The sequence below is a fragment of the Podarcis erhardii genome (assembly GCF_964252035.2).
Source record: "Podarcis erhardii genome assembly, chromosome: 16".
NCBI classification, from domain to species: Eukaryota; Metazoa; Chordata; class Lepidosauria; order Squamata; family Lacertidae; genus Podarcis; species Podarcis erhardii.
Window position 1 is genome coordinate 28,932,188 of NC_138514.1, and position 14,858 is coordinate 28,947,045.

The 14,858-nt window shown below is 47.4% G+C and overlaps 1 protein-coding gene across 2 annotated transcripts in view; it reads left to right on the top strand.

Annotated features, from left to right (window-relative positions):
• Positions 1–14,858, top strand: part of SPNS2 (SPNS lysolipid transporter 2, sphingosine-1-phosphate) — a gene marked incomplete at its 5' end in the record, with an annotated part of 104,527 nt that overhangs the window by 55,618 nt on the left and 34,051 nt on the right. For both annotated transcript variants that reach the window (XR_014151832.1, XM_081843531.1), the window contains 4 exons: positions 8,661–8,812; positions 10,858–10,924; positions 12,668–12,810; positions 14,320–14,472. Coding sequence is in view for 1 of the 2 variants with exons in the window: in XM_081843531.1 (XP_081699657.1) it covers positions 8,661–8,812; positions 10,858–10,924; positions 12,668–12,810; positions 14,320–14,472 (515 nt within the window). The remainder of the gene's footprint in view (positions 1–8,660; positions 8,813–10,857; positions 10,925–12,667; positions 12,811–14,319; positions 14,473–14,858) is intronic.

Genomic DNA, 14,858 nt, shown 5'->3' on the forward strand with positions numbered 1-14,858 from the left:
TTTAACAGCAAGTTATACATTCTTGAAAGTACCTTAGTCTTAGGCTCTAACAGTTCCGTTTCTAACTTCGATTTTTCCACCTGGAATCCTAACTTTTTATCAAGTTTAAAAACTTCTTTAATCTGAGCATAGTGTAACCAATCTCGCACTTTGTCTTTCATTTTCTCCTGACTCTGCAATTTCCAATTGTCTCCATCTTTTTCTAATATTTCCCAATACTTCGGCCATTTGGCCTCCATATTGAGTCTTTTCCGGGCCTTTTTTTTAATTGATGGGAAGCAAAATGGAATATCAACCCTGCAGGGTGTGTTTACACTAGAGTTTTAAACTGGTTTAGGATGCACAAATGGGATCTGCAACAAAATGTTGCAGTGTGGCCCAGGGTGCGTGTGGCCTAGGGGAGTCACACGGGCCAGAATGAGAGGACTTGGAAGGCTGCATGCGAGGCTCCCCATTGCTGTTCTAGCAGGTGTCCTATCATACAGAAATAGCCTGATAGAATCATAGAATCATAGCGCTGGAAGAGACCCCAAGGGTCATCTAGCCCAACCCCCTGCAAAGTAGGAATCTAGTGGAAAGAATATAGAAACGTAAGGTTTATTAGTCCTGGCAAACAAGGCCATTCTGAGTGCGAGCTCTCATGCGGCTGTCCTGGAGCCACAATAAGAAGGTCTAACACTCATTGGAGAAGCAGCAGGAAGGAAGTAAAGCCTGAGAGAGAAAACCAACTTGCAGGGAGTTAAGAAGGAATTGGCAAGGGAAGAAAAGGTTGCCTTTCTGCCTGCTGGTTCAGGTAGCTTATTGCATGCCTTGTCGCTTTACTTCCAACATATCAGGGAGAGCTTGTTACCAGTTCTGTCATGATCGAATGGTAAAGCTCTCCATTTCCTGCACAGTTGAAGAGAGGGGCCTGCTTTTTGGTGTTCCAGTGCTCATGACAAATACCGTTGTCCAAACAAATCCCCCCCCCTTCCAGTTACCAGCTGCTACATGTTGCTTAACTTTAGCAGCCAAAGGCTCTCCTTCTCTGTCAGCTCTAGACCTCGTGCATTTCTCCTGCCTCCCACCAATTTCCAAAAGGCAAGAGGACATTTCTTTCCTCAACCATAGCTGTCAACCTTCCCTTTTTTTGCGGGAAATTCCCTTATTCCAGCGCTGCTTCCCGCTGCTATCCTGGATTGTTAGATATCCCATAGACTGTCCCCGGGACAGGTGAGGCTGCTGATCTCTTATTTTTGTGGCTGCTGATCCCTTATTTTCAAATCTGAAAGTTGACAGCTATGCCCTCAACGTGTTCCCTTTTGTACCTTTTAACTGACCTAATGGCCCTCCTACAATCAACACCTCAATACGTAGCTGGGAAGGCCCAGTATGTAAACTCTGGCTGCTGGGAGTTGGTCAGTGCCTCAAAGCTGCCCACTTTCTCATTGTCTCACTTCTCTGTTGCCCCGAATAACGAAGGCTGGTCCATTAGGGAGAATGGGGCACTGCCCCACCAGCCACAGCCAGCCACTCCCTTCCTGCCGCCTTCCTTACAACCAATTCAGGGGCTGGTTCTGCCCATCAGCTTCCTCTTCATCAAGGCTGCCCTTGGAGAACTCATCAGGGAAGAATCCTGGGAATTAGTTTGTCAAGGGTGCTGAGAGCTGCTAGGAGACCCCTGTTCCTCTCACAGAATCATAGAATCATAGAGTTGGAAGAGACCACAAGGGCCATCGAGTCCAACCCCCTGCCAAGCAGGAAACACCATCAGAGCACTCCTGACATATGGTTGTCAAGCCTCTGCTTAAAGACCTCCAAAGAAGGAGACTCCACCACACTCCTTGGCAGCAAATTCCACTGTCGAACAGCTCTTACTGTCAGGAAGTTCTTCCTAATGTTTAGGTGGAATCTTCTTTCTTGTAGTATGGAACCATTGCTCCGTGTCCGCTTCTCTGGAGCAGCAGAAAACAACCTTTCTCCCTCCTCTATGTGACATCCTTTTATATATTTGAACATGGCTATCATATCACCCCTTAACCTCCTCTTCTCCAGGCTAAACATGCCCAGCTCCCTTAGCCATTCTTCATAAGGCATCGTTTCCAGGCCTTTGACCATTTTGGTTGCCCTCCTCTGGACACGTTCCAGTTTGTCAGTGTCCTTCTTGAACTGTGGTGCCCAGAACTGGACACAGTGCTCCAGGTGAGGTCTGACCAGAGCAGAATACAGTGGCACTTTTACTTCCCTTGATCTAGATGCTATACTCCTATTGATGCAGCCCAGAATTGCATTGGCTTTTTTAGCTGCCGTGTCACACTGTTGGCTCATGTCAAGTTTGTGGTCAACCAAGACTCCTAGATCCTTTTCACATGTACTGCTCTCAAGCCAGGTGTCACCCGTCTTGTATTTGTGCCTCTCATTTTTTTTGCCCAAGTGCAATACTTTACATTTCTCCCTGTTAAAATTCCTCTTGGTTGTTTTGGCCCAGTTCTCTAATCTGTCAAGGTCGTTTTGAAGTGTGATCTTGTCCTCTGGGGTGTTAGCCACCCCTCCCAGTTTGGTGTCATCTGCAAATTTCAGTTTGGTGTCATCTGTCAGCTACAGTTTCCTCCAGAAACTGCTTTAACAACAATCAATCGCTCTTCCTAAGGAACTCCATGGAATTGTCCGATTCTCTTGTTTTGCAGTCATCGGTGCACGCAACTGCATTTATTATTTTATTTCTATTATTCTGTGTTTTTCTCCTCTGCCACGGCAACGGTCATCAGGAAGCATTGAATCCATTAATGGGAACGCAATTAACAGGATATCTGACAGGGTCAGTTTGCAGCATCCTGTTCCTGTGTTGGCATGTTAAAATACAGACTTTGTTCTCCATCTCTCTCTTTCTCTCTCCCTTTTTATAACTTTGGCAGCTAGCAAAAGGCTTCCCGTATTTGGGAGGTGAGGTGCAGTGTGAGAATGGATAGCCGGCTTGGAAATTCCCGGAATAAGCTTAGTTATCGTGCCCTTTGGTGTCTCTTCACTGCCATTTCATTCTCACAATGTGGATGGCCCAAGTGGTACCTGCAACAAATTGTTGCAGAGTGGAGGACCCCTGTTGAGGATGACAGTCAGCTAGACGACCACTAAGCTGCAGAAGTACTTATGCCAGGAAGAAAAATAGCATTGACCAGAGTGGCTGGGGCAACCCAGTCAGATGGGTGGGGTACAAACAACAACAACTACTACTACTACTACCACCTCCAAGGCAGACAGTGAGTTTGTTGGCTATCCATGGGTGTGATTTCTGGCCTCCCACATCCCCCAAACCCAAAGGGTAAAATTGTCACTCCTTTTGTTCCATGAAACCAGGTGTTCATTTTTATTTTTAACCTGCGTTATTTTTATCCCACCGCTCCTACTTTCAAGGCAAGTTGCAAATCAATACAAGGGGAGTTTAGCTTTCCGATTTGAAGGTGAAACCGGTGATCTATTATGCAGAGGGAGCAATAAAAAGCACAGCTAATTATACGGCAGGAACACATGCAGCCCGAAAGGGAAACCCATAATCAGCTGGCGCTTTGTCCAGGACACCTGCCAGGATAAGGTGGGCCTGCACACCCTCCTGGAAGTTAATTTGGAAGGTAGGCAGCCACCCAATTCAAAGAAATATTCAGCGATTAATCATGCAAAGTCCATTTAAACCTGCATCTTAAAAAATTGTGGGGGAGGTAGGAAGAAAAATGCTGCAATAAAGCAGGACTGGGGAGCCTGTGGGGGGAAAGCTAGAAGTATATAAAATTATGCACACGATAGAGGAAGGTTTTATCTCCCTTCCCCACAACACTACAACTCAGGGAGGTGCAATGAAGATTTAGGACAGAGTACTTAACTCAGGGACGTTGGTGGCCTGTGGGTTAAACCACAGAGCCTAGGACTTGCTGATCAGAAGGTTGGCGGTTTGAATCCCCGTGACGGGGTGATTTCCCATTGCTCAGTCCCTGCTCCTGCCAACCTAGCAGTTCAAAAGCAAGTCAAAGTGCAAGTAGATAAATAGGTACCTGGTGGGAAGGTAAACGGTGTTTCTGTGCTCTGCTCTGGTTTGCCAGAAGCGGCTTAGTCATGCTGGCCACATGACCCGGAAGCTGTACGCCGGCTCCCTCGGCCAATAAAGCGAGATGAGCGCCGCAATTCCAGAATCGGCCACTATTGGACCTAATGGTCAGGGGTCCCTTTACCTTTACTTACTCAGGCAACACAAACTACGGAACTGGCTCCCGCAGGAGGCAGTGATGACTATCAGTTTGGATGTCTGTGAAAAAGGATGAAACAAATTTATGATGGAGAGGGCTATCGATGGCTACTAGGCATGGTGTGTTGCCTCCCCTGTCAGAGGCATCAATGCTTCTGAATATCAGTTGCTGGAAAACTCAGGAGGGGAGAGGCATCTCATGCTCAAGAACTGCTTGCAGGTGGAGCAACGAAGGATGAATCTGCAAAGTTTTGTTTTCAAAATGAAACCAGTTTCCTAAAAAAAAAAAATGCTTTTGAGGGTTAGAAGGTATATGCAACAGATCTAGATTGTGCATGGAGTACGTAGGAAAAACAACAACTCCTCCATCTCCACTGATTCTAGAATAAAACGTTACGTGTACACAGCCTTTGAGTGGACCAACACAAGTGAGCTTCACGACTGAGCAGGGATTTGAACCCTTGTCTCCCGGGTCCTAATCCTGTACCACAGTGGTTCGGCTGCAGTGCTGCATACACCACGGCTTCAAGTGCCACCTTTTGACTCTGGTGTCTCCACCACCACCACCAGATGTCCACCATCAATAGTGGACCCCAATCGACTTTCCAGGACGAACGTTTCCCTGCCCCTTGCTTTAATCTAATACAAAAATTCAGGAATTGGACCTGCAACTTTTTTCCCCTCCTTCATGGCAATGACATGTTCTGTGTGCTGAGCTATGGGCTTCTCCTCTACAAGGCCGTAGGATATTTTGGTCCCAGCTGTGTGTTTCTAAAAAACAACAACACACCACAAGAATTTCAGTTCCACGTGAACGTATCTCAGGATCTGGATGCGTGGAAGCCTAGCTCAGAGGCCTCGCAGCTCTCTCTGGGATTTCCTGCAGCCTCCGATCGCATCACATGCGTTTTCTAATGCTTTCTGACCCCGGGATTTAAGGATCATGTGCTTTTTGAGATGGCGAGGCAGTTTGCCCCTGGGCTTTAGACATACTTCAGCAGATTATCGCTTTATCACTGGCTGCGGAGCTCTTGGAGAACAGTAGCGTAATTCTCCTTTTCTTAAGCAATTTAGGAGGAGAGCAAGAGGAGCAGGGACACATTTAGGCTTATTAAAGTATGGATTACTTGCATGGCTGGCCGTGCACGGATGCAGGAATGGGGTGTTGGTGAGGAATGCTAGCGTGGGGAAGGGGGGTCTCGAACCTTTGCAAAAAATACTATTTCAATTTTAATGCATTTAAAGAGATTGCAGAAGAATACCAGGGAGGAGTACATTGCCGGGCTGAGCCAAATTTTGACTGGCAAAGAGTTTTGGTGTGCTGGGGGTGTTTTCTGCAAACTCCTCAAAGCTGCTGTCTTTTTCTTCACAGCCTGTTCGCAGCTTCCCTCTTTTCGTACAGTGTTTTGAAGACAGTTTTTTTCCTTTTGCTGGCTTGCGATGAAGCCAATCAGGGTTTATATTATTAGTATTAGTAGTACTGGTAGTGGTAATAGCAACAGTAATTTAACCGCTTTCCAAAAATGTGTCTCGGAGCGATATACATAATGCAATGAAAACAGCCTAAAGCAGTTAAAAGGAAAATGGAAAATAACAGCAGCTTAGTTTATTATTATTGTTATTATTATTATTATTATTACTATTCATAGCCAAGAGGGGATTTGAACCCTGGTCTCCTTGGTCCTAGTCCAACACTCTAACCACTAGGCCACACTGGCTCCCTACAGCAGCTTAGTTTAGAAGCAATACAAGGTCGACACCTATGGCAGAGACTTGGTCATCCAACTGGGAAAGCGGGTCACAATAAAAATATAAATCGCCTTTGGAAAGTGCAGATACTGTTGTATCTCGACAGCTGCACAGAACAGGGGCATCTGCACTGAAAGCCCTGCTCCGAGTTATTCCAACTATGTAGCTAGCATCATAGCATCGCTGCGCCAACCAGATTTCAGGAAGTGATGTCATCGCAAAGCCTTGACATGTGAACTGTACTTCCTGCCCTCACTCTGAATGGTTGGGTGTTTTTGTGCCCCTTTTCCAGCCCCCTCCCTGTTATTTCATGGAGTGGAGTGGGGTATTTCACAATGGGGATGGCATTGTTCCATGAAATTCTTGAACACGCCCATTGCACCACAGCCACGGTTCAAAATACTGTTGCAGACTTAAAAAAGATCAAAAGTTGTCTTGTTTATTTGTCCTGTCTCGAATTATTCCCAAAAAACACACGAAAGGAATGCCAGGCAGTCGCCGTGTCATTATCATACAGCAAGTAAGGCTAATGACTCAGCAGCCATTTGACATTTCTTTTGTATGGGTGTAATATATCTGTTTACTCAAAAGGACAATGTCCCAGACTTTAACCATCCATTCTGAGTTGGCTGGCAGTATATATATATATATATTTCTGTCCTCCATTTTCCTGTAGTTGTTATTCTGCTGGCTCCCAAAGGAAGGCCATTCCCTCTAACTTCCGACATTTAGACAGCGAGTGCCGATTGTTATCATCCTCACGCAAAAGAGGGAGGTTTTGGAAGGTCTGAGGGAGTGTCCCAGTTTGCAGAAGCTCGCACACACACACAAATTAGAGGGCAGAAACTCTCAGAGTGAGGGAAACCCTGGAAACAGGCCGCTGAGGACTGGGCATCCTTGAAGTCTCTGTGTCTACGTGCCAAGCTGGTTGTGAAGGCTGGTCTCCATGGCTTTGTCCACTCAAGGCTAGAGAAAAGGGAGAAAGTCAGTTCTGCTTGTGTTTAAATTCACGCTTTCCGGAACGCTGCATGGACCTCAATGCAGCCACCTTTCGAAATTAGAATTTCTCCGAATTTTGCAGCCCAGTTCTCTAGCTATGAAATTTGCACAAGGAGAGGGTGTTCAACGCCTCCCTTCCCTACTCGTTTCTAAATCTAAACAGTCCTTCAAAGGTGTTGCTAATCCCACAGAAAAAGTTACAAGAAAGCAGGTTCTTGATTTAATATCAGGAACAACTTCCTGACAGTAAGAGCTGTTTGACAGTGGGGCGGTCTCCCTCAGGAGGTTGTGGACTCTCCTTCCTTGGAGATTTCAAAGCAGAGGTTGGAGGGCCATCTGTCATGGACGCTTTAGCTGAGATTCCTGCATTGCAGAAAGTTGGACTAGGTAACCCTCGTGGTCCCTTCCAATTCTACAATTCTATGATTCTTCTCCTCCTCAAGTAAAAATCCTCAAATATATATATGTGTGTGCACACGCTTGTGCATTTGCGTTAGCAGAAACACCCCTTGTCTGTTCCCGCTGCAAATGTTTTGCCAGCTAATTTGTTCAGCGTGTGCTCTGTGAGAATGGCCGCTTCCTTGAAAGGCCTCTTGGCTCCCCTCTTGACTGGGCATCAGCAGATTCCCCACGGTATTCCAGAGCGGTTTAGTGTTGGGCGATGGACACTCATTAAATGGCCCTGAGTCATGCGCCTGCCCTTTAGGGCTCAGCCCACACACATCTGTCTCTGATATGACAAGGGCAGCAGGAAACATTTAATTGGACCTGTAATTATAGGGCAGGCGGCAGCATAACAGTTCCCAAAAAAGGGTACCAAGGTGGAGCTGCCAAGCGCACAAAAGGCAAATAGAGGTTGGCTGGTTTGCAGCGCGGTGCATAGCCAATGTGCCGGGACAGCAGATTTCCACCTGCTTGCAGGGCGGGCAAGGCATTTGCACAGAGGAACGTAGGAATCTAGCACCTTCTGCATGCAAAACTGCTGAGCTACTGCCCTTCCCTTAGAGGCAGAGTAAGATACTAGTCCTCATGGTTCAAATTAAAGAAGTGATTCAAACAGGGAGCTGCCTCTTTATACCAAATCAGACCACTGGTGCATCTAACTCAGTATTGTCTACACTGACTGGCAGCAGCAGATTAAGTGTTATGTGCAGAGCAGGCCAGAGGGAACCGAGGGAGGCTGAGGCTTGGCGGTGTTCCATTTATCTATTACATTCCAGCCCCAGATTTACTCCAGAGATAGCATAGGTGCTTCCCTCCCTGCCATGCTGTTTTCACAACCACCCTGTGAGGTAGGTTAGACTGAGAGACAGTGGCCGGCCCAAGTGCACCCAGAAAGCTTTATGGCCGAGTGGGGGATTCAAAACCTGGTCTCCCAGGTGCTACTCCTAGTCTAACACTCTAAACTGGGATTTTCCAAACCTGGGTCTCTCTTCAGCTGTTTTTGGACTACAATTCCCATCATCCCTGACCACTAGCTAGGGATAATGAGAGTTGTAGTCCAAAACCAACTGGTGACGCAGGTTTGGGAAACCCTGCTCTAACTGCTACACCACACTATTCCACAGTAGAGTTTGAACTGGAGAGGGAGTTCCTTCTGATCTATGGCTCAGTCATTTTGGGGGAGTTTGGGACTGCTGTGTGAATCGCGATGACAACAGACTGACTCCTTCTCCCCTTTTCCTTCTCTCACCCTCAGTATTTCTGGCTGTTTGTCCTCTCGCGGGGTTTGGTCGGCATCGGAGAAGCCAGCTACTCCACCATTGCGCCCACCATCATCGGAGACCTCTTCACCAAAAACACCCGGACCCTCATGCTCTCTGTTTTCTACTTCGCAATCCCTTTGGGCAGGTATGGAACTCCACGGACCCCTTGCCTCCTTGTTTCTACACGCATCGTGTTTCGTTTCTTTGCTTTCTTACTCTGAACACAGAAAACGCCTTGAGCCCTGGGACATGTCTGCACCTTACATTTGAAGCAGCAACAACCTTCAGTGTCCTTAACAAATTAGAGTTCCCAGAAAATTCTTGGGGCGGGTGTGTTTAAAGTGGGTTCGTAGTGCTTTAAATGGACGGTGTGGAAGCGGCCTTGTTTTTTTTTGCTTCAGCCCCACCCACCACTCGTCCAGGCCCCATCCACCGGGGGCATGCAGCCCCTGACAGAGTGCCCCTGAGGTACAGAATAACTGAGGTCCCAGTTTGGAAACCTCGGCTACGGTGCCAAGCTTGGGGCTAATGGCTTCCTTCCTTGCTTCGAGCCACCCTTATCAGCCTGGTGCATTCTGGGGATTCCTCTCTCCTCACAATGCCTCCTTGCCCCAGCTTGGCATGGTGACAGACGGGTTGGGCACTCCGCATTCCAGCTGGCAGGGCCGTTTCCTGCGGGGAATCTCAGCGCCGCATGTTTACTTCCATCGGCGCGGGGGAAACCTTTCCCGTAATCAGTCGGGTGACAAAACATCTGTGGCGGGCTGGCGAACAAGCTATCCTGAACTCACCGTTTGCAGGCCAGCTTGGAGACAAAGGGTTGAAAGCATTCCTTTTAGCTCTTCAGGAAAAAATGCGTCCCCAGGCCCGCCTGAGAACGCTGGGGGCAGCTTTTTCCTGAACAACAGCGGGAAGCGAGGCTGTGAATTTGGCCCGTGACTCTGGCTTTAAAATAGCAAGCTCAGTATTGTTTGGGTGGTGTAGTGAGGAGGGTCAGATCAAATGGGGTCCCTGGGCCATTTATCTGAGAGGGGTCAGTAAGATTATTCCTGGAACTCCCAAAGCTACTCGTAAAGGCAACAGCTAGCCCCAGTTGTTTGCTCCTCAGCAACTGGTACTTAGAGATGGTCAGGATCTGTCTGTGAACTAAGCCAAACTACTCTAGATTCTCTTAAAGAATCCTGGGAGTTTCGTTTTGGTGAGGGGGATTTCAGTAGGCCTCCTCTCAGCACTATGGATTTCCAAGGGTCCCTATAGAAAAGGTAGCAGCTGTTAAACTAGACCAAACGCCTTGAGGACTTTGTAACCTTAAGGGCTAAAGACCTGGAGAGCTCTCCAATGATGATCCTACTCAGAGTGGACCTACTGAAAACTATGGAAATGACTAATTTGGGTCAGATTATTTCAAGGTGTCTAGACTGAGTAAAGCTCAATTGCATCACACTTTTTCAAATGAGATGGCCAGGATGCTGAATTCTGCACGCTTATACCAGTAGTCCCCTGTTGCCTTGAGGGACATCTTTGGGAGAAGAAAAGGCTAAGGAGTAAACCCTACAGAAATCCAGAGTGAAGTCCCTAAGACGGCTGGATGGTGCCTTGTGCACCTCCTTCCGGCAACTTTGGCCAAGCTGGTGCCAAGCATATTACTCTGCTTTCCTTTGGACCATATCAATGAGGCCGAGAGAGGAGCCTTGTCATTGGGCAGCCCAGGACCTTCATACACAGTGCCCAGGATTTCGCCCTGGGGGTGTCACTTTGGTGCTACAAATGCGGCAGTTGACTTCAACCTCAGAGGCACACTCCGTTGTCTCTCTAGAAAGACGGATGCTGACAAAAAATACCAGTAGCTTTGTTTGTGTAGTTCCTGAGACTGGTTGCAGAATGCACAAACAGCTCTAGATGTTCTCCTGGACTGTGGGACTCCCTTCCCCTGGAAATTCACGCGTGCCTTTCAGCCATGATCTAGTGGAGCTTTCTTTAAAACAGGCTTTGTGTGGCTACGGTGCAGCTGTTGGATTGGTACTGGTGAAGTTTTAAAGTACCATGTTTTCAATCCATTTGGTTAGCCGTTCTACGCATGTTGGATTCTGCACTTCAGGTGCCACTGGGAGATCAAGTGGGCTAGGAACTTGAACGAATGAATGAACTAATTCCCCTATTTTTCCTCTTGTCTTTTGCTTTGTTCCCCAGCGGTTTAGGGTACATCACTGGATCAAGCGTCAAGCAAGTAGCTGGTGACTGGCACTGGGCCCTTCGGGTGAGCAAGCAGCCTGTTTTTTGATGTTTGTTTCAAAGATCTGCTCCGCTCTGCCCCTAACTGAGGTGCTGTTTACAGATCACGTTGCCCACACATTGAAAAAAATACATGTGGGACTTCTATGGGTGAGTCATGCTCACCCCCAGTGACCACACCATCGGCATGCTGGAAGAAGATCTACACCGTGTCTAGCCAGCTTGGTTCTCTTCAGATGTTATTGGATTACAATTCCCATCAGTCCCAGGGATGATGGGAGTTGTAGTCCACAGCACCTGGGGGGTACTGCACTGGCTGTCCCTGCACGCTGGCTATCACATAGAGCTATGCGAGGGAGAGCATAGAGAAGCTCTACCTGCAAACATTGGTGCACGCGTAGAGCCTCTTCTGACATGGTTTCAGCAGATTACAAGGCACTATTACTATGAAGACCCTCGTGACAGGGCAAGCTGGGCATCCCATCAGCCAGGGGCACTGCAGCAGCTGGTTTCCTGCATCAGGAATGGGGGACAGGATGACTATCAAGGCCCCTTCCAACACTTGCCCAAGATAATAATAATAAACAAGAATCAGGCACCCTTTCGGTTGGCTAAATATTAGAATGCTCCCCTCATGCCAGTGTCATGGGAAACATTACAGGCTAAATAGCTTCCTGGACCACTGTTTTGCTAGAAGTGGAGGAAAAATCTGCTGAAGAATTTAGGATGCTTCTGGCTTGAGGTAGATTATTGTCAGGACAGGAAAACGAAAGGTTGCAGCAGCATTCCGTTCCCTCTGCTGCTCTTTAGTCAAAGTGTCCCTTGGCTGCCATGAAACTCAGCCAGGGATGTTTTCTTGTTTTGTGGGAGGGATAATTGTTTCCCTTTTGCATTCATTTTCCTGCATGAAGGTTTCTCCATTTCCTTCTATACACTTTGGGGGACCTTGAAAAATGTGCGGGGAATACTTTAAGCATGCAGTGGACACAGCAGACACAAAGAGCGCTTGACCAGAAAAAAAGAAAAGAAATAGCCAACAGGAAACAGGGCAGCAAAACTGTTTCCTAACCTTTGACTCCGCTTGGCCTCTTGCCAGTGGAGGGGCGACTTTTCCCGTGGATGGAATTTTAGGAAGGTGAAAAGTATGGGATGGGAGGTGTGGCTTTTGTAAATGATGTGGGGTGCTAAAATCAGGTCTCCTGGCCTGTTGATGGGGCCAGGCTATCGGCAGCGCATAACTCAGGTGCTCAAAGCTCTACACCAGTTGCCTATATTGCTACTTGGTGTGGTTCAAGGCTTTTGTTCTAGCTTACAAGGCCCTGAACAACTTTGATCCAGAATACCCCAAGAAACCACCTAATTCTTTATATCCCAGCCTAATCACTGAACTCTTTCGGGGAGCCCCTCTTAGTGGTCCCCAGTGGCTTGAACACACAGCTCGTACTGTTTAGTATTGCACACCCAATTTTATGCAGCTCCCTTCCTGTCGAGGTCAGTCTCCCATCCCTCCCTGTGAACATCCAGCGTCTGCTGAATCTTTTATTCCAGCAAGCATATTTAACTGAATTGCAATTGTATCATTTTTAACTCATCTTTTTTTAACATTTCCATTGTATTGAGTTTCTCGTGCAATGCTTAGAGATGATTGCAATTAAGCTGGGTGTTCATTTTGCCCCAGTCATCCGCCCTTTTAAAAAAAAACCAGGCCGTGTGCTCTAGATGTTTCTGATTCCTGGTTCCTCACACCGCACACCTCTTTCTCCTCCAGGTCTCCCCACTTTTAGGTATGATCACCGGCACACTCATCTTAATATTTGTTCCAGCTGCTAAGAGGGGCAACGCCGAGCAGCTGGGAGCGCAGCTGAAGGCTCGGACCTCGTGGCTGAGGGACATGAAGGCCTTGATAAGGAAGTAAGAGAACTATGCAGCCTGTTTCCATCCTGTGTCAGTTTTGTACCCCCTAATTCAAAGTTTCTTTGCTGATTTTTTGCAGACGTAAGAGAGGGTTATTGATGGCTACTAGTCATGGCTACAAGCATGGGACACGGGTGGTGCTGTGGTCTAAACCACTGAGCCTCTTGGGCTGCCAATCAGAGGGTCAGGGGTTCTAATCCCCTTGATGGGGTGAACTCCCGTTGCTCTGTCCCAGCTCCTGCCAACCTAGCAGTTCAAAAGCACGCCAGTGCACGTAGATAAATAGGCACCACTGCGGTGGGAAGGTAAACAGCGTTTCTGTGCGCTCTGACTTCCATCACGGTGTCCCGTTGCTCCAGAAGTGGTTTAGTCATGCTGGCCACATGACCCGGAAGCTGTCTTTGGACAAATGCCGGCTCCCTTGGCCTGAAAGGGAGATGAGCGCCACAACCCCATAGTCGCCTTTGACTGGACTTAACCATCCAGGGGTCCTTTACCTTTTTTTTACCTTACTAGCCACGATGGCTAGTAGCAATGCTTCTGAATGCTAAATGCTGGAAGCCACAGGAGCAGGAAAGTGCGTGAAACCTGCTTGCTGGTTTCCCACAGTGGCATCCGTTTGGCCACTGTGAGGAGAGGATGCTGGACTCGATGGGCCATTGGCCTGATCCGGCCGGCTCTTCTAATGTTCTTATGTCAATATGTCATTCTCTCATATATATATATATATATATATATATATATATATATATATATACACACACACACACACACACACACACATATATATATATATGTATATGTGTATATATGAGCTTCAGGTTACACTTCAGGTTACATACAGGTTACATTCAGGCTAACCCAGAAATAGTGCTTCAGGTTAAGAACTTTGCTTCAGGATGAGAACAGAAATCGTGCTCTGGCGGCGCGGCAGCAGCAGGAGGCCCCATTAGCTAAAGTGGTGCTTCAGGTTAAGAACAGTTTCAGGTTAAGAATGGACCTCTGGAACGAATTAAGTACTTAACCTGAGGTACCACTGTACAGTGGTATCTCGGGTTACAGACGCTTCATGTTACAGACTCCGCTAACCCAGAAATAGTACCTCGGGTTAAGAACTTTGCTTCAGGATGAGAACAGAAATTGTGCTCCAGTGGCGTGGCGGCGGCGGGAGGCCTCATTAGCTAAAGTGGTGCTTCAGGTTAAGAACAGTTTCAGGTTAAGAACAGACCTCCGGAACGAATTAAGTACTTAACCCACGGTAACACTGTATTCTTCTCAAAGTGTGTAATGAAGATGCACAGTGCATTTCTTTCCCCCGTCATGCTCTTTGGAATGGCTTTATCGTCTTATATTGGTTTGTCCATTCTGATGTTCTGTCCGTAATATTACAAAATTAAAACCAAAACTTTCCAGGATCATTTATGGGGAAGCAGCGAGAGCTTCCTCTTCATGGGATATGAAGCCTCCCCTTCTTGGCTCACCCCCAAAACCCCTTTATCCCTTCAGCCGCAGCTACGTCTTTTCCTCTCTGGCTACCTCGGCTGTCTCCTTCGCCACGGGGGCCCTGGGCATGTGGATCCCCCTCTACCTCCACCGGGCACAAGTGGTCCAGAAAACCGCAGAGACCTGCACATCTCAGCCCTGCGGGACCAAGGACAGGTGAGCTCCTGCTTTGCTTTTACGTCTAGCAGGGATGGCGCAAGGGGCAGCCTGCGCTGTTGGTCTCGCATTCGGCGTGGGGTGGGGCTAGATGTCCCCCACCCCCAGTGTCCCAGCTCTAAGATTCTCTTAAGTGCCAGTGATAGCACCCTCCTTGGATCATAAGGCATTTCTGGAGAGTCAGTTCATGAATTCTTTTTTAATTTTTTTTTTAAAAATTTAATTTTTATTTTATTAAAATAATTCAACATTAATACATACATATTACAAATTTACAAACATACATTTCATACAATCCTTAAAAATATTCATACATATCCACACTCAATCCCACACATACTTCCTTTTCCCACCACCATCCCTCACCCCACCCTGTGCTTGACTTC